We start from the raw sequence: 23,597 nt of genomic DNA on the forward strand, positions 1-23,597 counted from the left end.
TGTGGAATGTAAGGATTTTAATTTACTCACTTATAGGGTTTTTTCTGGATTAGCCCTCTTCACTTGTTTTTTAATTCCCCTTTTAAAGTTTAAAGTCACAGTGCTAGTTTATGATACAGCCCTTCCCAGGAGGATGCTGAATTTAATTATATTGTGATCACGAGTATTTAATGGATGTTGGGATTCCCTCTGAGACTTCTTTCCACTTGGCTTCCCAAGAACTCAGTTTGACTCCAGAACTCATCACCCGGGTATCTTTATTTGGCATAAAGCAAAGCTATGCTGAGTTGATCAGACTCAAACGCAGCGGTGGTGGATGCAGGGTACCTCACAGCTCCAAAGTTACATAGAAACTCTCTCTCCTTATATGCATTTACACATTGCATTTACTATACATTGCATTATATATTTTAGGATTGGCTTGGTTACTTAGCAGGAACCAATCCCTGTACTGCATGCTCTGTCCACAGGCTGTCCATGTTTCAACTTCCTCTTCATTTTATCTCTTCATTCCTAATTTATTTTGTCCCTTGTTATCTAGTTCATAGTAAATAATTCCTAGGTGTTCTTTCTCTTATCTTAGCTGGTTCAGACATTCCGTCTTTTTAGCCTACTGACTTATCTTATTTAGCACAAGCGTCCTGTTTTCAGCCTAATAATTCATTTACTTCCCCACTCCCATCTTCTAAAAACTAAGGCCTTCCCCTCATGTGTTAATTGTCAGACCAGGCCTCATGTCAGGCCAGGCCTCAGTTACAATGGATCAACTATAATTACGTCTTGAATCAACTCCTGTGTGAGATTTAGGACCCTGCTATGAATAGCCTCTCCTCTTTCATGCTCTAAAAGTAGCTGTTTCAAGGTGCCATTGTATACGGTGTCAAGAAATTGCTCCCTAAATCGTATCTTGGTGAGACATTTGGTCATTTTATACTGCAAGTAGCTGAAGCTAGCCGCTATTAGATGTGTTGCCTCTTCGATCTCCTTCATCATTATGCACGTCTTCTCACTCTGGCGATCAGCAGTATAGCCCTTCTAACGGGTGCATTCTTATGATTTGACCTTACAGTAGGATCTGGACGGACACGAATGCCCTTTCCCTGTAGAAATTATATTTCATTAAGTTCAGTGGAATCTTTTAGGTACTCCCACACCTCCATGGCCTAAATATGTCCTTTCTGCATGGTTGACACTCTGGTATTCCAGTATCCCATCATTCTTTGTCATTCCAAAGTGTTCCAGAAATGCTGATTATGCCAAGGTCCTCTTCCATTATCAGGTATTCTAGTTGACTGATTTTTCCTTAAGCTCCTTCTTTTGGCATACAGTCCTTTATAGTTTTTTGTGTTCGAGCATATCCCTATTGTTTAATTCCTTTATTTGTCACCTTGTCATTTTTTCTGGAAGGCACCCGTGCGATCCCATTCTGTCCCTCCTTCAGTGCTTCAGTGTGGTTGTAATTTCTGCCCTATCCATCACTGCCCAACATGGGCTTACTTTTGTATTATTGTCATCCCTAGCAGAAGTCTTTGTCTAACTTGAGTGCTTCTTAGCACCTGGCTCGTTTCCCCAAGCTCCTGGTTTAAATTATCCCCCCATTCCTTGTAGATATTCTGTGCCTGCAAGCCACTAGCTTTTTAGTTAAAGTGGAAGCCCATTCTTAAGTATAGGGTCTCCCTTCCTTTTCCCAGTGGCTAATGAAGTAACCCCTTCCTTTCTATGGCATCTTCTCATCCACATATTGAAACCCTGACATTATCCCTGTCTAGCTCACTTTGTGTGTGGAACAGGAAGCATTTCAGTCATCTCTACTGGAGAAGCCCTAGACATTGGTCTTTTTCCTTGTAATCTCAGTTTCTTTTACAGAACCTCTCTCCTGTACATCCTGATGTCACTGGTACTGATATGTAGCATCCACCCCAGTACTGATTAGAAATCTGTATAGGCATCCCAGGCAAGTCACCACCTTACATCTGGCAGGCAAGTCACCAAACAGTTCTTGGTCACCACATAACTAGCTATTGTTATTTCTAGTGATCAAATCCCTTCTCACCACAGTCTCTCTGCAATCTCCTGTGGCATTCCCATCTCCTGGCGGGACTTGATTCATGACAAATGATCAGCCCATTCTACCTCAGTGGAAAAGTGGGTCCCCTTTTAGGAAGTTTATCCTTACTTTCTACCTTTGTCCCCTCCCATCAGGATACCGAATTTTTCAACGTGGGGATTGCAGCAGCCATTTCAGAGATGGGCTGTTTCTACAGTGCTCCTGCTGGCTACTTCTATGAATAAACCAGTGCTACTCCACATGGGTGAAGGCTCTGCCTATGTAGATTATGTTACAGAATCAGGGTCTTAGTTTTCATATAAATAAGCAGGTGTTTCCTCCCAATACCATATTAAATATCTGTAATTTCCAGTGTTACAAAATATGCATTACAGTCATCAGCATGAAAAGTAAAATGACTTTAAACATCTTGCGTTACTCTCTTCTTAACAACTGAAAGGCCCCGGGGCTGAAGTGAGCATGTACACATTTGAGCAATATTGTAAGTCAGTGAACCAAACCACACAGCAGCAGAAGTGTATTCCATTTCACTGCAGTGCTCTGATGGATTTCATGTCAGAACTTAATCTGCTCTGTTGACCTGATCTTGAATGAGGCCTGCATTGGGTTTTTTTGTGATCTTTAAAGAGTTTCCTTTGGGAGGCTAATTGAATACAATAATATAAATAGAAACATTAGTGAAGTAGTATCTATTTGATTTTACAGTGATGTGAAGAACTGAATTGTGATACAGCTAATAATGAGAAGTTAGATGATTTAATGGCTTTTTCCTATATATTTTTGTTACATTTCATTGTATTCAAGAAGTGAATGGTCTTGAATTGTATTGCAAGCCAGGTTATCAAATGCTAGCTCTGAAGAGGTTAAAAATGTCTGAGTAAGTACACCATATTTTTCAGAATTTTTCTGAACCTATTAATTTTCATTTTAAAATTCTGAGAACACATCGCATCCCCAAGTTTAAATTTCAAATAATTAACTTTCATGTAGGTATCAATCTAATGTGCAAGGTGCACCCATCACCAGAGTATCTGGGCACCTCACACATTAATTAGATGCACAACAGCAGAGTCTCTAGTGGACTCTAGCCCTTTTCTGTTTATAGAAAACTCTGCTTGATGGATCAAATGAATCCACTCTTATAATGATTTGTATCTTTTCCTTGTATAAAAATCTTCTCTCAGGAAGTTGCTACTGTAAGTAAGATGCCGTTTAGTGGTTTTGTGCATACTACATATAATTGGTTGAGACGACTCAAAAGAGCCATGTTAAAGAAGAATCCGGTTTCACATTTCAGAAAGGAATATTTAAGCAGCACTTTGAGAGCCTGCAATCCCTTCTACTAAAGCAGCATGTGAGATGAAAAGATGGGCGACTGTCTTACTTATCATGTTGCAAAACACGGATATAATTTTGCACTTTGAGGTTTTTTCCCCACTGAGTCGATTTCTGCTACGAACTCCTTCTCAGTGTGCAGCAGGCTACAGTGATAAATTGATGCTGCGGCAGATTTTTTTTTTTCTTCAGTCTTAGCATAAAATGGTCAAATGATGTTCCACTGCAGAATTCAATTTCACAGTTCAGTTGGGTCCTTGATTACGCTGCCAAATTCAGATTAATGTGCACTTAACTAACATGGATCAGGGGACTCCTGGCTGACAGCCAGCAGTAATAGTAGCAACTGAGAGCTGTGTAGAGTTTTATGCCCTGTCCACCCCTGTGCACCTCCAGTGGAATTGATTGATTAAATGAATTCATAGCTATAATTATTTGTAATTATGCTACATCATGAGCCTGTGTCTAAGCACAGTCTGCTTTCTTCAGAGATGTTACACACAATTGTCATGGGCTATTTTTGCTGTGTTGTAAACTGGGAATTATTCATTTCCAAAAATTGTTTACATGTATTTTTGCCCATGCTTTTTGGGTTTGAATAGAGGCATGGATAAGCAAACGTCTTGTCTGAGAAAGTAAAACAAAAAATTCATTTACTTTACATATAAAAATCTTGGAAAAACTTTAAAACAAAGGAACTTTTAAGTGGAAATAGGGCATGTATTATTAATTGTTTTTCCATGAAAAAGCCTTGCACTTGTGGGTTTTTTTAAAGCCTCCTATTGAGATAATTTCTTCCCAGATTGTCTCTGATTTCAAAGGAAAATTAGTGGTGGTGTGACACTGCAGTTAAGTAGTTTGTCATCCTGGAAAATCATTTAAGAAATGGTAAATTAAATTAGTCTCCTTGTGGATCATTATGTCTTGCTTGAAGGAAACCCGCTCTGAAAACTATGAAGACCAAACACCCATTTCAGATAGGTTACATGTTCATATAATCACTGATCTTCCCCCGCACCCCTGGTCAAAATCTTAGTTTGAACTTCCATGGTTTCTGCTTATTGTTTGTTTAATCTGTTGTAGCATTTGCCCATTATAACTATGTTCATATTATTGGGAAGAACAATAGGTACAATACCAGTTTCAGGGAATTGTAAGGAAGACCTCTGAAGAATGATAGTGTGTGAATCCTATAAATTAGGCTTTTGAAATGAATGCACCATTGTCATTTGAGCCATATAACCCTAAATACCTTATTCAGTGCTGTTGTAGGAAACAAGGGCTAGTGCTTCTGTGCAATGCTCTAGCTACACAGAGCAGTTGGGGAAATGTCTGCTCCACAGTCAGTAGGAAAGGGCAGGAAACTAGAAGAGCTGAGAGTTGGACCATCAGTTGGAGAGATATTAAGCTGGTGGGAGTGTCCAATTTGCTCTACATGTGATTGCAATCTATCCAATCAAAATACATCTGTTTATGCTGCCAGCCTCCACTCCCTTCAATAATGGCATAGCTACAGGTGGGCCTGAGTGTCCCACTTTGAAAGCAGGCCCACCCAAGCTCAGCATAAGCTACCTGCCCAATTGGAGCTTTCTCAGCCATTGGCTTCCTGAACTTCCTGCTTCCAGTCACGTGGCCAGAAGCAGGAAGCTGAGGAAGCTACCGACCCTTGACAATTGGAGCGTCAGGCTTCCCAAACTTTCTGTTTCCAGTCACATGACTGAAAGCAGGAAGTTCAGGTTTTTTGGCCGGCCCCATGTCATCCAGAGGCCCTGCCAGAAGATCAGGCTGGCTGTGCCCCTGAATGGCAGTCGTTTGGCCACATTGTCGCATAGCATTAGAGCACAACCAATGCTAGGAGGGCCTTATCACCCAGACCATTGAAGTGGGAACAACCTTCCAGCTCCCAATCAGTCATGGTTTCATTCTAGGCGTGGTCTGTATCTGTGTATGTGTAAATAGTTAATAGTCAAGGTGCCAGGAGATGGCAGTCAAAAATATGCAACATAGATTTTGGGTTTTGCCGGACCTATAAAACTTGCCATGCTCTGCAAATGGCTTCCTCTGTACATTTCTATACGTCAGCTCTTAACAGGTTCTTATGCAGGTAAATTGGTGTTAGCATGGCAGTAAGGATGGCTGTGTGGCACAGACATCAGCTGGGTAATAGATGTTGGATGGCACCCACACACACGTCTTTCCAGTGCCCCTGATCCCAGTAATCGCTGCCTAGGCACCCATTGTGTTGAGAACTGATACGGTGTCTGTCAGAACTGAGGCACTGTGCATCCTGTCTTGCCATGTAAAGTGTCTGTCGCAGTTGCTGCATGGATTGGCCATTTCAACTGACCTGCAGTGACAGCCGGTTGTTCTTGGCAGCTGAGCTGACCAGGTGAGGGTAGATTCATTGGCTGCCCTGTGTGATGTTTTTATGGTCCCCTCCATTCACAGTGCACTTTGGAGGATTCAGGAACTTCAGCTTGATTTCTCAGTCCTGGTGAGCTCTCCTCAACACTGGAACTGAGGGGGAAACAAAGGGAGCTTTACTCTCCCTTGCTGAGCCTGATTTACTCTTGTGAAAGCAAAGGGAGAATTGAGCTCAATATCTCTTTCCAGCTGCTGTAGAGAAGAAGGGGGAAGAGGGTGGCTGGAGAAGGGAGGAGCTAACACAGCAAGAGACTTAAGCAGCTCCAGCTGTTTATCTTATCAGAAAGACGATTGAGAGGTGACTTGTTTACGGCATATAGGTACAAGAACCAATGGCTGGAAGTTGAAACCAGACCAATTCACATTAGGCCCAAATTTATAACCGTGAGGGTGACTAAACATTGGAACAAACCACCAAGGGAAGTGGTGAGCCACTATATCAAGACTTGGTATATCACTGCTTTTCTGGAAGGTATGCTTTAATCAAACACGAGTTATTTGGCTCAATACAGAGGTAACTGGATGAAATTATTTGGCCTGTGATACACAAGTGGTCAGACTAGATGATCCAATGGTCCCTTCCAGGCTTAAAATCTACATTTTTATTGTGACCAGAATAAACCAAACTGATCATTTTAAAATATATATATTCTTACCAATAGAGGACCAGAGAGTCACTTTAAAAGAAATAGGTATTTAGGTTGTAGAGGACACTTCCCTCAAAATTATACTAACTGTAAGGGAAGTCATGATGCTGGAAATAAACAGATTGCTCTTGTTCCACTTAATCCTAAAGACTATAATAAATAAAGAGATAGTTATGGATTTTTACTTATAAGCTGCAGTCTATGGACTATCAGTGATCCATGGAGTTCCTCCTGGTGATCAAGAGACTGAAACATGTTGAGAACCAAGCAAGGGGTGAGGATTGGTGGTGCCAGGTGGGTCTGTGATGGGAGCTTTGTTTTACAAAATGTCCACAAAAAGAGAGAGTTAGAAAACCAGGCAGGGAGCTCAGAAATGGGAAATCATGGTGGAGGCAGCCACGCCATGGTACTGAGGAATTGAGGTCTGACTTTGTTGATCACATAAGGTTTAGAATGTCCATAATACCTGCAATTCTTTTCAGCCATTGATCCACGTTGAATATGACACGTTAACTTTGCCTGTTTTCATTTTTGCAGATGGATTATGATCGAGCACAGATGGTAGTTAGCCCACCACTATCTGGATCAGATACCTACCCTCGAGGCCCAATAAAGCTACCTCAAAGTCAAAGCAAAATTAGCTGTTCGGGTAGTAGCTTCCAGTATCCTTCAAGCTATCACAAGGCTTCTCATTATCTCCAGCCTGCGCTCCAGTCAAGCTCTCATTATATTTCCACAGCTTCTTACCCAAGCTCCCCAAGTATCACTTCAAGTGCTTATCCCCCACCTAGCTGGGGTTCATCCTCAGATCAGCAGCCCTCCAGGGTGTCACATGAACAGTTCAGAGCTGCCCTCCAGCTAGTTGTCAGCCCTGGCGACCCTAGGGAATATTTGGACAACTTTATCAAAATAGGAGAAGGCTCCACTGGGATAGTTTGCATTGCCACTGAGAAGCACACAGGAAAGCAAGTCGCCGTGAAGAAAATGGATCTCAGGAAACAGCAGAGAAGAGAACTACTCTTCAATGAGGTAAATCATTCTGGATGAGGGGGCAATTTTACATGTTACTGATCACAGATAGGAACAAAATGGAAACACCCTCAGTGCCTAATGGAGAAGGTTTTGGCCTCCTAAAGTATAGATAGTGAGTTCAGTTGTGACTCCCTAAGTCACAGTCTCCATCTTGGGCTGCCCCTTACTACGGGCAGGTCACAAACTGACCATGAAGCAAAATATTTGTCACTTTTGGAAACGCATGTAAAACGTCATTTTATTTTCTGTTCTGCCTTTCACTGTAAATATGGCACTATGGGCTCAGCCATAGCTTTGCTGGGAGCCCAGCATTGTTACTCTGCCCCTGGAGAGGTTGAGTCAGTCTCCTGGTTTCCCACTGCTCTGGGAAGGGAGGCCGGGTCTATACCTGTCCAGCATATGTTCCCTGGCACCCCAATGCAGCCAGAGCTCTACCCGTTCCCTGCCCAGCAGCACAAGGGAGGACAGAGTGGCTCTGAGGTGTGGGTAGCAGTGTAAGGGCAGAGGGAAATGGGCCCTACTGTGGCTTTACCCGGGTCACAAATGGGCTGTATATTATTAGGGTGTTTTGTGGTTTAATTCTCTGCACATTGACCTTCACGGCACCATGAAGAAGGCTTTGATTGACTGATTTGATACAAACTCTGTTGCACTAAAAGGAGAAGCAGCAGGGGGAAAAAAATGAAATAACTCTTCCTGTTTTTATATTCAAAAGACAGCTATTATCCACCAAATGTAATTTAGAAATTCCTTCCTCCATCTTTCATACATTATTTACAGGGAATGTTCTTGACATTAAATATATTTGTTAGAAAAGTATTTGCTGATGTCATTAGGCATAACGATTTAGCAAAGGTGGTACAGCATAATATTTCTGGAGTGCAGAGGTCAAAGAAAAATGGTTGAGAGGCAAATGACGTTTCCAGTAACTCATACCGTGTTTGTCTTTTGCTTAGGTTGTAATAATGAGAGATTACCATCATGAAAATGTGGTTGACATGTACAACAGTTATCTTGTGGGCGATGAGCTGTGGGTTGTTATGGAGTTTCTGGAAGGTGGTGCTTTGACAGACATAGTGACTCATACAAGGTATGTTTGGTTAGCATCATCTGTACACTGTTTTACTACTGAATGCACCTATTATTTCAAAGGCGTGGTAATTCCTGTGCTTCAACTAGGGCAAGAAGGAATATCCATCTATGTCCTGCCCATGCTTATTGCCCCTGCCAGTTGACAGAGAGAGGGGAAATGTTAGCAAAAGGGGGACTAACTACAATCTGTGCCAGCTTTGTCCCAGCTTAAGCCCTCGGTGACTCAGTGGAAACTGATGAGTGGTTTAAACATGGTTTGGTAATATCAGCATCTGACTAAAAGCAGACAGGTCTGTAAAATAATAACTCATACTCCTGACAAAATGCAAAAAACTATGAGAACTTTTCTATGCTTTTAAATTAAAAAAAAAAAAAAAAAAAAATTTCTCTCAGTCAAAGGATTCTAGAAGCCAGTTAAGATATCTGAAAATGCTCAGCTATACTCAATATGCAACAGGTCCATTTTTCTATCTTTATACTGATAAGTTCTATTTAAGCATGAATGGAAAGTCCTCTTTCATGTGCTAGAACCTGAGTGTGAGGTTCTGTCTTTCTCATGCAACAACAGTGTAGCTCAGTAGTTCCCAACCTGTGGCCCAGGTGCCAAAAGTGGCCCGCGGGAGCTTTCAAAGAGGCCTGTGGCTCCCCTCCTGCTGGCTGCAGAAGGGAGCCACAGGCTAAGGACCCAGGTGGAGTGCATTTCCGCAGGGCTAAAAGACCAGTGCAGGCTCCTTGCTGCAGCCAAGGGAACAGGAGATCAACACTCCCCTCCCCCTGGCTATAGCAGGGAGCATGGTAAAATGCTCCACCTAGGTCATAGATGCTGGGGTCCCTGCTGGAGCACTGATCTCCCGTTCCCCTGGCTGCAGAAGGGAGTCACTGCCTAGGCACCCAGGTGAAGCACACAGGGCTACAGGATGTGTACGATTTCCCTGCTGCAGCCAGGGAGATGGGAGATCAGAGAGAAGGCAGCCTCTTTGTTGAACTCCTTCCGTCTGGCTGCATTGTGGGGGTGGCTGCTGGCAGAGGCTGGTGGCCTTTCAGGGTTGTAAAAATGATATCTGTGGCCTTCGAGCCAAAAAGGTTGGGAAGCACTGGTGTAGCTTAAAACCTAAAGCAATGCAGGGAACTCCATTCCCTACACCGTTGTCGTAGGAATGAGGGACGTCTCACCAACCCATTCCAAGGGAAATCTGAAAATCTTAACTGAAGTCTTAGCAGACAGGTGAAGGAGAGAGTGATCTGCAACACTTGTTGATATAAATGTACATATTCTGTTAGGGTGAAATCCAACCCATTCCCCCTCCCTCTCACCTGGTTTTTCTTGTCCCCACCCAATCCAGAACATTAGGGCTAAATTGCCACTTGACAGGGAAAGCCTGGTTCCACTGAATTCCATGACAAAACTCCCCTGGACTTCATTGGGGCTACAATGTCAGCTCAGAGGCAGAGCTTTGTTAGAGAGGTGGTGGTGTTCGTGTACCAGCTGAATGATGTTGACAGAAACCATTACACTTGCATGGCGCAGGAATAAGTATAATGCCTCCATTGGTTCTGGACAAGCGCATATTTATTGTCAGCCTCTGTGACATCATTGCAAATGATTACAGTGAGCTCCTCCCAGGGCTGGCCTTCCCCCTCCCGGGGCCTCGCCCAAGCCTGCCCACATGTTTCCCCAAGCTTGCTCTACATTTCCGTCAACACAGATGTCCTCTCCTCCTTCACTTTGCATTGTGGGGTGCAGGCTGCTGTTTTAAGGCTACCTCCTTCCTGAGAACCCTGAGAGGAAAGGGGCTTCCTGAGCCCTCTGACCCACAATGCACCTGTGTTGACGCAGCCATATTTTGGCCCTTCAGTGAGATACTATAACTCTGCTTATTCAACTATTGTGGTGAAAGGGACATAGGATCAGAGCAGTGTTCCATCCAGCCCAGTGTCCTGTCTCTAGCAGTATTCATTACTTGCTGTATCTGAGGAAGGTGCAGTAAACCATGCCGGAGGCAGTTATGGGTTAAGAGAAAACTAAATAAATGGCAACATAGGTTCTTACTGTCAGGAATTCTTTCTCTGTCCACAACAGCAGCTTAGGGCCTTGCCTAAACACAAAATTTTTACTACGTTAACTATTGTGGTATAGCTAAAGTGGTAAAATATCCCAGTGTATAAATGTCCTGGTCTAGCTATTTCCATACAATACGAGAAATAAGATATACTGGTGTAAGAACCTTCATACCAGGACGACTGCACCAACATTAGAGGTTGTACTGGTATGTTTATTTCAGTTTTTAAAAAATCACACCCCTAATAAACATAGTTAAATGGGTACAAAAGGTTACAGCACATTCCTGACTTTACGCCTGTCTTCAAAATTACCTTCTGAGTGTAGAGATTCAATTTTGTGTAACACACGCCCTCTGTTTGCCACCCACTTTTTTTCGAGCACTCAGGAAAAGGTAGGTAAGAGAAAAGTGTTTTTCATTTAACTAGTAAAATGCCTTTCTCCTTGAATCAAAACCACACAACTAAGACATCTATGTCGAGGAAATTTAGCTAGGCAAGAAGAAGAGAATTCCCAGTTTAGCAAGAATGGTAGTTTAGTCACAAAAGTTATCTAACAATTTAGTGACATGCTCAGGTCACAGATAAAGAGGAATTGTAACATACATACTTATTTTTTTAAGTGCTGCCTCAACTGACATGCAAAAAAATCACAGCCATTGTAAGTTATTTGTTAACTATACTGCCCCAAAATTTCAAAATCACTCTGCCAAATATCTTTGACAGGAGTTTAATGACAAACAGATTTTTACAGAAAACTGCTACTTAAGATCTGTCATAGTATTTTGCAATCACAAGAGTCATTCCTTAATCTTTTAAAACTTACGACATTCCCTCAACAATTTTGCTGAAATGTTGTAATGTTTACATTGCAGAGTAAAAGCAGAAGTCTCCTTGGTGGGGGGGGTTTTTTTGGGGTTTTTTTTTTTTATGTTAATGTAATAGAGGGGGATTTGGCCAGCAAGACAGGAATAGTGCTCTTTATTGTTCATCTAGAATATAAGGTGAGCGGTGATTCACAACTGAAATATGGATTGTTTCTACATCTCTCATTGAATGACCGCTACATGACGTGCTGTGGATGAAGGCTGCTGAGATAGAACACACAATAGAATGGCTTACAGTTCATTAACTCCCTTCAATTTCATTGTTATAATGATGGTATAGTAATGTGACAGGCCTCTTTTTCTATGAATATTTGTTGTAAATGATGACTGGATAACTATGTTTTATCATATAATTTATTAAGTGCTTCTTGAAATATCATTTTAAATGTTTATTTGTAATGCACATAAGAGCAAAGGAAATAATCATAAATGATTACACACAGGACATGAATCCACATATTTTCTCTGAAATCCAAGTATCATTTCACTTACTCATTCTCTTTCATGATTCCATCTCAGTAGTGATTTACCCTTCCTGGCAACTAGGAGACTTCCCATAAATGAAAGAACTTCAGTTTCTTCAAAGCAGGAAATTGACTAACTACATACATTACATTTAATTATACATTATATGTATTTAATGCCGTACACTCACTTCGTTTTCAAAACTTTTCCTCATGCCTAAACTATACCTTAAACTCATGATTAAAGTATACCTGCTCCATTTTTTTAAAGAAATGAAAATGCAGTTCTGCTCTGGTAAGTGACTATCAAAATGGCATCATGGTGTTCCCTGTTTGTCATCTGTCAGTGATTTGCAAAAAAATGTACTCTATTTATAAGTTAGACGGCTCCTAACCCTGCTAACTCAATGCATGATCTGAGAGTCAAACTATTTCCTTCTCACACATCATCACCAGTAACAAACGATTTGCTAGTCAGATTAGGCCCTCAGTTATATCTGTGCAGCCCCATTATCTTTATACCCTCCAGCATGCCCTCAGTGACGCCTCTATAGCCTCACCTGTGTAAATGGATTTGCACAGATGCAAGTGCTTGGAACTTAGTAAAAAATTTTGTTGCACAGAAAAGAAGACAATCCTGTTGACTTTCTTCTCTGCAGGGCTAATAGTTTTAAAAAGAGATAAAATTTTACTTTTGTTATTAAAGTCTAGAGACTTGACTTTCACAATGCGCAGGAAGCAGGTCTGTTGAGCAAGGGGCTGTCATTTTTGCACAGTCACTTTTCAGAACAGAGGAACAGAACAGAAGGCTCTGCTTCTCAAGATTATTTCCACGTGCCAATGTTTTATTTGTTGCAAGGCAGGTGTTGCTGGTCATAGGGGGCTGGTGATGCTTAGCCCACATCAGACTGTATACAACGTCTATAGTGTAGTCACTGTTCTTCCGAGTGAAATATCACCTGCTGTCACCAGTGGCAATGGAGTTTCTTTAGGCTGTTGTGGTTGCAGTACCACCTACTGCCACTGGGAGCACCTGAGAGGGCTGAAACTCCTCCAGTTTGTAGAGGTCCTAGCAGCTCCAATACATCTGGGACAGAGTTAAGGTTGTTGTGTGTAGGGTACAGTAGTTGAGCTGGTAGGGTGCAGGCCTGTGGCTGGAGGAGCACAGGGTATGTACTGCTAGGTGGCTTAGCTTTTCATCTCTGTGCTATTGTGATTTTTTTCTCAGGTATGCTACATGTACAGCAACCTTAATTATTTCACAACCAAGTTGTTGGTGTCTGAACATGAACACAAAGTTTCTGATCAAGTAACAGTTAACTACATAGAGTCCTGTGCAGCTGGGGATCAGCACGGAGTATCCAGTGACTCTTGAGGGACAGGGTATGAGATTGTTCTTCAGCCTCAGAACCCCTCCTTTTCTCCAAGACTGACGTCATCATTTAGGAGCTGAGCCAGGAAAAAACTTCCAACCCATGCCTCCATGTCACATTGATTGGAGCTCACAGGAATGCACTCAGTATGATTTCCATATTATAATTTCAATGAGCCTAGTTTCTATACATGGCTGTCGACTTGGACAGAGTCTGTGACTTTAACTTTGGCAAAGACAGAGGGTGACCTAACAGCCCTGAGGAGGAAGGACCTCTTCAAATGCGAAGCAGATGGGAAGGCAAATTTGGGTTTGATCAGTTCTTTGAGAGACTCGGCTGCTGTCTGTAACTACTGCGTATTGACCTGAATGGAGTTGTACCAGCTTACACTATCTGAGGATCTGGCCCATTGTCCTCATCTATTTCTTCAGTAGCTTATTCTTCCTCTCTTTTTAAATCTGTGCTCACACCTTGCCTTCTTGCCTTTTAGAATGAATGAAGAGCAGATAGCTACAGTTTGTTTATCTGTCCTGAGAGCACTGTCCTACCTCCACAATCAAGGGGTTATTCACCGCGATATAAAAAGTGACTCTATACTTCTTACAAGCGATGGAAGGGTGAGCGTTTAATATTTTCACTCCTACTGTGTATCTTTAACTGTGACAATCCGAATGATCAATGAAACTATTATGTAACCCATTTAATGAAAATCCTATGGAGTATTGCAGACATCAGCTGTTGAAAGCGTGGTCTAGTAATCGTGGTCTATAACATCCACCTGTTATAGAAGAGCCATGCCTCCCAGCTCTTCCCACACAGGAATGCAGGAGTTGCCATACCATATCAGAACTATAGTCCTTCTAGTCCAGAATCCTGTCTCCAACCGTAGCCAATATCAGACTGAGACAATGTAAGGCACTGCAGTCTGTAAAGGGTTAATAGAGCTTTTCTTACCATGAGGCTACTGGGGAGGGGATGTGGAATACATAAGGAAGAGGAAGTTGCAGGAAAGGCCTCATTTGAGAAGGGGATGTGCTCTTTCTCCTGGCTGGCTTGAGCAGGGAAAGTCACTGGGGATGGTTACCAGAATTTTCAATTGACTTCTTTTGTTTGTGCCCATTTTTTAAGAACAAAAAACAAAGCCCAGAGAAAAAGGCCATAAGATTCCCTTCCCCGGCTGGTGAAACAACCCACTAGCTTACATGGATGTTTTAGAGAAAGATGTAAAATCTCCCTGGTATAGCACTGAGCCATGACAGCATGTGCTGTTGTGCACTAGTAGTGTGATGCGCATACCACAGTGACATGTTGCCGTTAGTGTATGGGTCATTCATTTTACATTTCACTTTTGTTTTTATACACCCTTGTTAAAAAGCAGCTGTGTGCGGCATTATAGATGTACCCTTCCACTACAAAAAATAGCTTCTGCTAAAAGATGTGAGTGAATTCTATGTTTACTTGCAATATATGACTCAGCCATTGGATGTCTGTGTACAATGTAGAGAGATCCAGGCAGAGGGTGTTCCCTGGTAACCATGGGAGATTAGTAGTTCTTTTCTGTAATAAACACCTCCCGAATAAAACAGTCTGGGACTTGATGCACAGTTGTGACAGCGAAGTATAGCCAAGCACAAACTGGGCACAGCACTATTTCAGACCCTTGAACACCGTTCATTCTTGGCTGCACTTGCAGTTAACCCACGTTAAGTACTGATTCAAGCTGTACCTCTGACTGACACCCACTGTCAACAACAGATAACTTTGCTAGTCTAGACAAGGCCTGTGATGGGGATCAGTGGGCCCTGAGAAGGATTTAGGATTTACTGATGTTCTGTGAAGCAGTAACCAATCCTGTTTTTCAGCTGTACTAGGGTCAATTTGGAGGTGGCAATGTGCCACACAGAATGGCTGTTGCCTGCCCCTTCCCCTGCCTAACTGGCTATCCACTTCCTGCTCTTTTCCCTGCATGCCATTTGGTGGGAGGGGGAGCATTTGGCATGCCATTTGGTGGGAGGGGGAGCTCTGCGAGTGGGGATGTTCCTTGCAACCCCTTCTCCCCTTCACATGGCTCCTCCATATCGTTGTTACACAACATCTGTGGTTTTTCCCCTCCACCCCCCACCTCTCAGGGAGGGGGCTATTCAGTCTGCAAATAAAATACTAAGGATTTTTCACAATACTAGTATTATGCCTGGGTACTGGCACAGCAGTGGAAACAAGAGTGTATCCTGTTCTATGAATTCCAGAGCAATATATCTGCCTTATTATTTGTGTTAAAGGAGTGCTAGGGGCCCATACATTGCGCTAGGTGCTGTACATGTGCATAAGAGAGTCCTGCCCCACAGACCTTACAGTCTACGTAAACAAGACGGACAAAGGGTAGGGGAGAGGGAGCATTGTTATCCATTCCTCCTGATAGTGGTTCCTTTTATTGTTTTCACCTACCCAGAGGTATATTCTTCCCTTTGTAGGCAAAGGTCACTCCCATTGGAATTAAACGTGCCTGCATCAGGGGAACAAAATTCCTTACATTCGAAAGTTGTTCAGTCTCATCTACAGTAGTGTTGCCGAAATCCCATCTGATCTGCATTCAGGATCTGCATACAATGCCTCATTATGCTCATTACTCTAGTACTTATTATCTGCAATGCAGATTTCTTCATGGATGTGTTGTGCAATTATCTTTTTTTAGAAAATCATCTTTTTTTTTTAATGTAGTTGGATGAGCAATAGATATGCAAAAACTGCTACACTCCTACAAAAGAGCTTCCAAACTATGCATTATTTCATCTCTTCTCCTTGTTGTAAACTGAAAAATGTGTTTGGCTTGGACAACTTGGATATTATTTGCTTTGTTTTGTAAATGCCTATAATTATTTCTACATTCTGGTTTTAAAAAAAACGACTGACCTCAAGAAAAAATAGCATCTGCATTGAGGCCAAAAAAACCCAAACAAATCAACACGGATAGTAAAATGCTGGTTTACACAATGCAGCAATTTATTGAGCTTCTTTTTTAACTCTTCATATAGCTGCTCAGGTTCATTGCTTATCCAAAAACTGCAGACTGACATGGTAGGCGAACGGCAGACATACATCAGTTGAAAGTGTATTATGCCTTCTTTAAGAGGAGGTATGATATAGAGCTGTCAAGTGGTGCTGTTATCATAGAAATGGGAATAAATAATGATCCCATCAACATGTTAAAATGACCACTTTGAAATATTTGCATTCATTTCTATTAGTTTTATGACTCTTAAGTATTATTTCAAGGCATAAAAATGGATTTTGTTGTGACCTCAAAGCATCACAACAATGATCTAAAGGGTAAAACAAAATCTAATATTAAATTCGTACAGATATCATTGAAATGTAATAGCGCTGGTGACATTTCTGGTCAACATCATCATCATCTTGTTCATCATTATGATCTCTGTTGAGAGTGTGTGGGTTACCCCAGTCTTCATTGCCTTGGCATATACACAGTTGTGTGCAGGAAAATTGTTCTGACTATGGACATAGTTGATTGTGCAGTGATCCTTATTGGTACAGGCACAAATAAGGTTTTGTAGAAGTGCAGATGCCATTGGGCCCTTGAACACAGGAAGTAGTTCATCATGCACATTTTTCCTTCCATGTTGCAGTGGTGACCCAATATCTGGTTCACCTATGTGTGAAAATATCCACGTTTTTGTTTGCCAAGATGCTCTTTTGATATGCTCTTCAAAACTGTCCTGACACGGTGGGAGTTTGGCTAGTGACTTGTCCTTCTTGGTGACTAGATTGAGGTGCAAACAATTCAAGTCTCTGTGGTCTCCTTTTCTTTCTCATTGTGGTTGTACAGCATTGCTCCCAACTGCCTTGCTGGAAAAATTGCGCCTTATCTGTCCCAGTTTGGCAAGATGTCTGAAGTGGTAAGCTCCCTTTGTTTTGACATTAAACCCAGAGTTTTTCCCAGTACCAGATAGGGATGACAGAGAGTCACATCCCATTAATGTGTGTACAGCAAGAAGTATGTTGCAGACATCAGGAGTGAGTGCACCACAAATTGCATGCATGGGTATGAAGCGACACTTGTCAGCTGGGCTGGTAATGGTGCCTGTGTCAATCCATACGTTGTCTATATCTTCCATTTTTGGAAAGTCGTGAACAGCCAAGACTAAACATCTGCATAAGGTGACCTAATTACTATGGACCCTTTCACACAAAGAGACCCTAAAGCTGTACTGATACATACAGCATACAGAAGCATCCTTATGCCTGTTTCCTTCTGAGAACTGTACAAGTCTTGAGCTTCTTCAACACCTCTACTGGTGATGGACTTTGCTGCTTCATCACTGGAAACGCTTCCAGCAAGAAGGAGTATTTGTGTTGGGTGTGCTCCTACACCCTCAGGCGCACTGCGAACCATATATTCAGAGAAGAATTTTACAAGTGTCTGTATATTGGATGACATGTTTAGAAACTTTTTCTATGGAGGCACAGGGCATTCGCCAATCACCTGGTATTTCTTGCATCCAACCTTAGTTCCTGTCTGTCATTGTGTTTCTGCAGAATTCACAGAGTTACTATTGTCGTATCTGGCAAAGACTTCAGTTATAAAATTAACATTGTCAATTTTTTTTAGGACCTGCCTCAAGTACTCAGCAGCCAATTCACCGAAAGTATGGAATTTGTCTCCAGTCATCATTTGTATGACAGCCATGGTGTCTCTGATGTACACTGTGGTCTCTTTGTTGCATGCTCTTAGCCGATGGATTCTTTCAGCATCAGCTTCCAGCTGATGACCTAATTCAGCTTTGTCCGTTCTTCCCATTGTTCCATCAGCATGGAAGAGTTACATAGGCACAGACTCTAAGAGGTGACTAAGAACAGTTGCCATTGAAACATTCCTTTGCACCTTGCTAAGCACAGGGCTCTGTGGAAGACATTTCTGAACTGATAGCTGCTGTGATTGCCCCTTCCTCCTCAAACTTAAATTTGGTCTTTTTGGCTATGTCAGCAAATCCTTTGTTGCTAGATTTCTTCACTGGCCTGAAGAAGCTATGTGTCCTATCAGATTTAAATACCCGTCTCACAAATCTCTTCATTTGTTCTTCACCAACATCTGCTATTTTCAGTAAAGGCTCTTGCACATCTGATGTTACGTGCAGTCCAGTAGATATGTTGATAAGCACCTCTGGATGTGCTTCAGGGTCAGACGGGTTTGTTTTATTGTTGATGACCTGGTTGGTAAGAGCCGTAACATGCTCTTCATCCCTCTTCAGTGCAGATGCAAGGACTTGTACGTAGACTTTGTCTTCACTACTTCTTGTTATGCCATTTATTTCTTTCATAGCTTTTGCATATGCACTCAGGACATGTCTTGTGAGGATCCATCTGACAAGGGCCTCTTTCTTGTCAGTCTTACAAATCCACACTGTAGCCCTATGTCTCTGACAGATTTCTCTGTTCCTCTGTCACTCAAAATTCCATTGAAAGGATCAGAAGTGTCACACTCAGCAAATTCCCCAGATTCCAAGGCACTGTGTGCTGCTCCAGGAAGATTTAACATACCAAGCATGTAGACTGCTATCCACCTAGCATAGTTCAGCCTGTTTGCAGTAAAGAAGTATGGCAGCATGGCACACTGTGAGTGTAGGTAAAGTTTCCGTTCGCTTGCTCTGCACAGACATTTACAAGTAGTATCTGCATAATCTGGAGAAAAAGATCCCAGAATAGGGGACGGGGTACACCCTCATGTCTCAAATTCCTCCAGTAGTGGTAGGATAGTCTGAGTTATGGCATCATCAAGCTCTTTAATGATATGTTGTAATAACTGAATGACTTCAGGATCAAACACCTTCTGAGTATCAACCAACGTTCACCAGACAAATGCTGTAAAACTACGTAAGAACCTCCTCCCTGTGCACACCATTTAACATATGAATAAAACTTCAGAGCACTCTAGTCCTCAAATGCTAGAGTCAAGCCACAAAGAGCATAATTGAATTGCTTACCAGCAAGCATTTGATCTGCAGTACAAGCTTCAGACACATCAGAATCAACAAGAAGGTCTAGCAATCTTGCATTTCCCCAAAATTTCCCACCCCAGTACATGCAATAAAACAGCACAAGGTGTGAAAAGCACCCAACCAAATCACGTTAGTACCAAGCTCACATGGGAGAGTCCATTTCATTTGCTGAGCAACTGCATGTAGCCACTGATCCATGGTCTGAACAGCATGCTGCTGTCCTAAGGCTGCTGACATTTCCTTACATTTCAGCATTACAGGATGTACTATGGCCATGCCAGCTGGTTTGACATCCACAGTAGGTTCATATATAACTGCTGTGTAGGTCCTCTCTTTTTGTTGCAAGCTGGTGGTTGAAACCAGTCTGAAATTGAATGACCTGTGTGTGAACAACAGCAAAGTCATTTGGTAAGGGTAAGACATCATGAGGTAGTAGTGTTAAGGCTCTGGGGGAGATCACAGACAGCATTCATTTGTAGGTGATGAGTTTATTTTCTCAAATACTTTTCCATTGTGAGTTGGTTCTGGTTGAGTTCTAGGTTTTTCAAATGCTACTCACTGCATAAGAGACTCTAACTGCCCGGGGAGAGTAAGTCACTTTTCTTTCCCATGCTTCAATGATATTTCTTGTGATACTGGACTACCTGCAGACTGTTCTTGAAATACCACTCCAGCCATTGAATGAAAGGAATTCTTTCCATCGGTGGCCTCTGTGTGGATGTCTGTATTATTATCTCCTTCGTGGATGAGATTTCCACCAGCATGAAGTTGTGCACATCCATTTGGAATGTACCCACTTCCCTGGGGTCTTTCTACTTCAGTTTTTGCAGCACTGGTGGACTGCCTCAGCTCATCCTAACTAATGCAGAATCCATGAAGGTATAGTGTGTTAATTACATTGTGAGACCCAAACTCATGGTGTAGCTGTGCAGGAAGGCTTATATGCCGCGGTGTGTGAATTTTGGAATTGTTATATACTATGCATTCTGCAATTGAGAGGCACCTTCTTTGAATGTCTTCTGAAGGATGATACTCATTGCTGGCTGAATTATATGCCTCCTTATCTATCAACCAAAGGACAAATTACTGCACCAATAGAGGTACAAAAGTAGCTGACCCCTAAAAACTAGTCACCTGGCTTTAGATAACATTCTGAGGCTTTCATTTTGGCTATTTCAGACCAACGGATTGAAGCAATATTAAGCTGTTTATCAGCATCACTCTCCAGATGAATATCTTCAAAACATTTGGATGACTTAAGTTCCTGCTTCAGATTACTAGCAGCTTGGATAGCATCAACTAATGTTATTGTGCTGCATAGAACAATGGTAGACTTGCCTTGACCATGCTGTGCATGGAATGAAATTACAGAACCATAGTGCTTTTTCTAATCTTGCCTGTAATTCCTTACTGGAATAGCCTGCAGCTTCTACATGTGAGGGAAGTGGGGATTTCTATCTCTGTAGCAGCTTGGACAGGAGAAGAGCCTTCTTTTTGTACATAAAATCATTGAAGAGATAGAAGATCAGCTGATAATTTTCAATGTCATAAGGTGACTGTATTGTTGCAGTGTAACTAGGTGGTTTTGCTTTAAGAATTGTTTTACTCAATTATGAAGAAAGGCATGCTGAGTGGTAAACGGCACCCTTAGCAATCAAGTCTTCCACAGATATTCCGCGCAACATGTCATGTCCTCTTTGAAGTGCTGCCTCCCTTTGATTGGTTGCTGTCTCAAATGCTTCTATTTTATGACGTTTCTTGTCTTTCCTGTGTGTGTGTTCTCAGGTGAACAATGCAACAGGACCAATCACTGGAGCATGTGCTTGCCCTGGTGGTTGTAGAAGTAGGTGAACATGATGCTCTCTGATCATATTCAGAATCTGGGTTCAAAATAGCTCTAACGTGCCAAATTCGACATGCTTGTATATTTCTGAAAACAACCCACGGGACAGAGTATTGTCATGGGACATGATCTCAACTAGAAAACTCATCTAGTAGCCTTTGCTCCTGGCTTCTGCTGCTAGCATCACAGAATTCTGTCCAGCACTGGTGGCTTTTGACAGTTTTGCATTCTTTTGATTTGCTTAACAAATAATCCATTTTTCAAAGTTGATGGACAGTCTTTTTCTGTTTGCTGTAAGCTTTAGGGGACTAGTATCCTCCGAGTCTTCATACATTGTAAAATTCCTCAAGTACATTGTTAGCATTACCACCACCACTACCTCAGTTGTATACAGACTTGTGCTAAATTAGATATAAACTGAACCTATATGTTTAGTATAAAAATTGCCATTTTGGTTTAGTGAGGACTTTGATTGAAGCCCAATATGAAGCTGTGTATTGTCATCTCTAACTCTAACGCTGACCTGTGCATAAGTGTCACTGACTTAAAAAGCTTGTTTCTAGAATATTTCAAATGCCAGTACTGCCTCCACTTACAATTACAAATTAGAACCTTTTACCAGGCAGACTAAATGCTACATTGTATGTACAAAAGCTTACAAATGGAGAAGCATTACATGAGGAATTTACATATATTTATAACTACCCACGACGCAGTACAAACTATGGGCATGCAATCTATTGCTACTTGTGTACAACCTTCATTGTGAGATTGATCTGGTCAGCAAATTTCAGTTGAAAATATAGAAAATTATTATAATCACTTGAGAGATACTATGACAAGAATATGCAATGTGAGAACATTTCATGTTGGTGTATTGCAAAACGTTGATATTTGCCATTTTTGCCACATACTAAGCAGCTTCATCATTTAAAAAATACTTGCCATGCAAAACCAATACAAATCTTTTAAAAATTTGTTGTTTGGTAGCTTTGGCCAATAAACACTACATTATGGTGCAGAAATTAACTTAAACAGTAAAAACTGAAGTCAGAGGCTGCAGTGTTTCTGGAACTGTGCAATAAATGACACTTTCTCTTTTCGGATACCATTGTTTCACCTTGCCTACAGACTTATGGTATCACTTGACAGCTCCGCATCATACCTCATCTAAACAAAGATAAAATAAGCTTTCAAATTATAGATGGTGTGGGTATGTGTAGGATGGATATATTAAACTCCAAAAATACAGCCCTTTGCATGCCTGCAGGGAACGCTGATGTGCAAAGTTTTCCACCTCTGTAATGCAAGCCAAAGGCTCCGTCCTGGAAGTGCTATTACACTGTACAATGGGTAGCAATAGATGTTATCTAAATGCATAACAGCTTCCAGTAAAATTGGGTTCTACCATAAATAAATGAAAACAATCTGCTGATTTAGCTTTAAGAACACACTCTCACTAACAGGAGGATTGAATGATCAGTTTAATTTTCATGGCAACAACAGCTCTAATAAACAGAGGCAATATAAATCTAAGCGTTTAATGCTGTACAGCACATACGTGACCACACACACAAACTTTCAGCAATGTATTGTTGAAAACAGACCATTGCTGCTAAATGTAGTATAAACAGAAAACTGATTTACTGATGGATTAAATATAGGGCAGCAAATTGAGACCCTTCACTATGAAAAGCCCCTGGAGTATAGAAGGCATTCAGAAGATTTTGTAGCCTTAATCCCTCTTAGAAAATCGTGGTAGACAAAGGTGAGGGTGAGGCCAAAGAAGGCAAATTTGGACATAGCCAGAGGGCAGAGCATAACCGCAGGACCCCCCCAATCCAGCCACTAAACTACACAGCTGCAGGAGTGGAGGAGAGTAATGAATGAATGCCAGTGTAGCTGTATTTGGGCTTTCAGCCTGGCTTTACTGCTGGCTCGGCCAGTGAAGGACAACATGCTGTTACAGTCAGGTAAGCAGTTAAGGAGCCAGAGTTCCCAGGGAATGGGAGAATGGGGTGTGCTGAGGACATTTGCTCACTTGGTACATTCTCCAGCCAGACTTTTGGAGAGGATATCCAACCAAGAACCCCCCAGAGCTCACGTGGAGAGTTTCCTGCAGGTGTTCAGTAGGGCGATGGTGCAATTTAGGTTCATACGGGCCTTTTCTGGCCTAGATTTAAATGAGTTTCCTCCTTTCCACACACACACTTTGGTGAGAGGGCTTCTCCCATAGAGACTCTTTATCCGTTGCCGTGTGAATTACCTTTAGGAGCACTTTACACAGGTATAGAATAGGAAAAAGGGGCCCTTTTGTTGACAGACAATAAAGGTATGATTTTCAGTCATGTTAACTCAGT

The 23,597-nt window shown here is 41.8% G+C and overlaps 1 protein-coding gene across 2 annotated transcripts in view; it reads left to right on the forward strand.

The window, feature by feature from the left end:
• The window catches only part of PAK5 (p21 (RAC1) activated kinase 5), a 116,004-nt gene that overhangs the window by 83,053 nt on the left and 9,354 nt on the right, over positions 1–23,597 (forward strand). For both annotated transcript variants that reach the window (XM_067565307.1, XM_067565308.1), the window contains 3 exons: positions 7,012–7,503; positions 8,463–8,596; positions 13,871–13,997. In XM_067565307.1, the coding sequence (XP_067421408.1) occupies positions 7,012–7,503; positions 8,463–8,596; positions 13,871–13,997 (753 nt within the window). The remainder of the gene's footprint in view (positions 1–7,011; positions 7,504–8,462; positions 8,597–13,870; positions 13,998–23,597) is intronic.

This window comes from Emydura macquarii, unplaced genomic scaffold (genome assembly GCF_026122565.2).
Source record: "Emydura macquarii macquarii isolate MOO-44397 ecotype Brisbane River unplaced genomic scaffold, CSIRO-AGI_Emac_v2 contig_2676, whole genome shotgun sequence".
Taxonomy (NCBI): domain Eukaryota; kingdom Metazoa; phylum Chordata; order Testudines; family Chelidae; genus Emydura; species Emydura macquarii.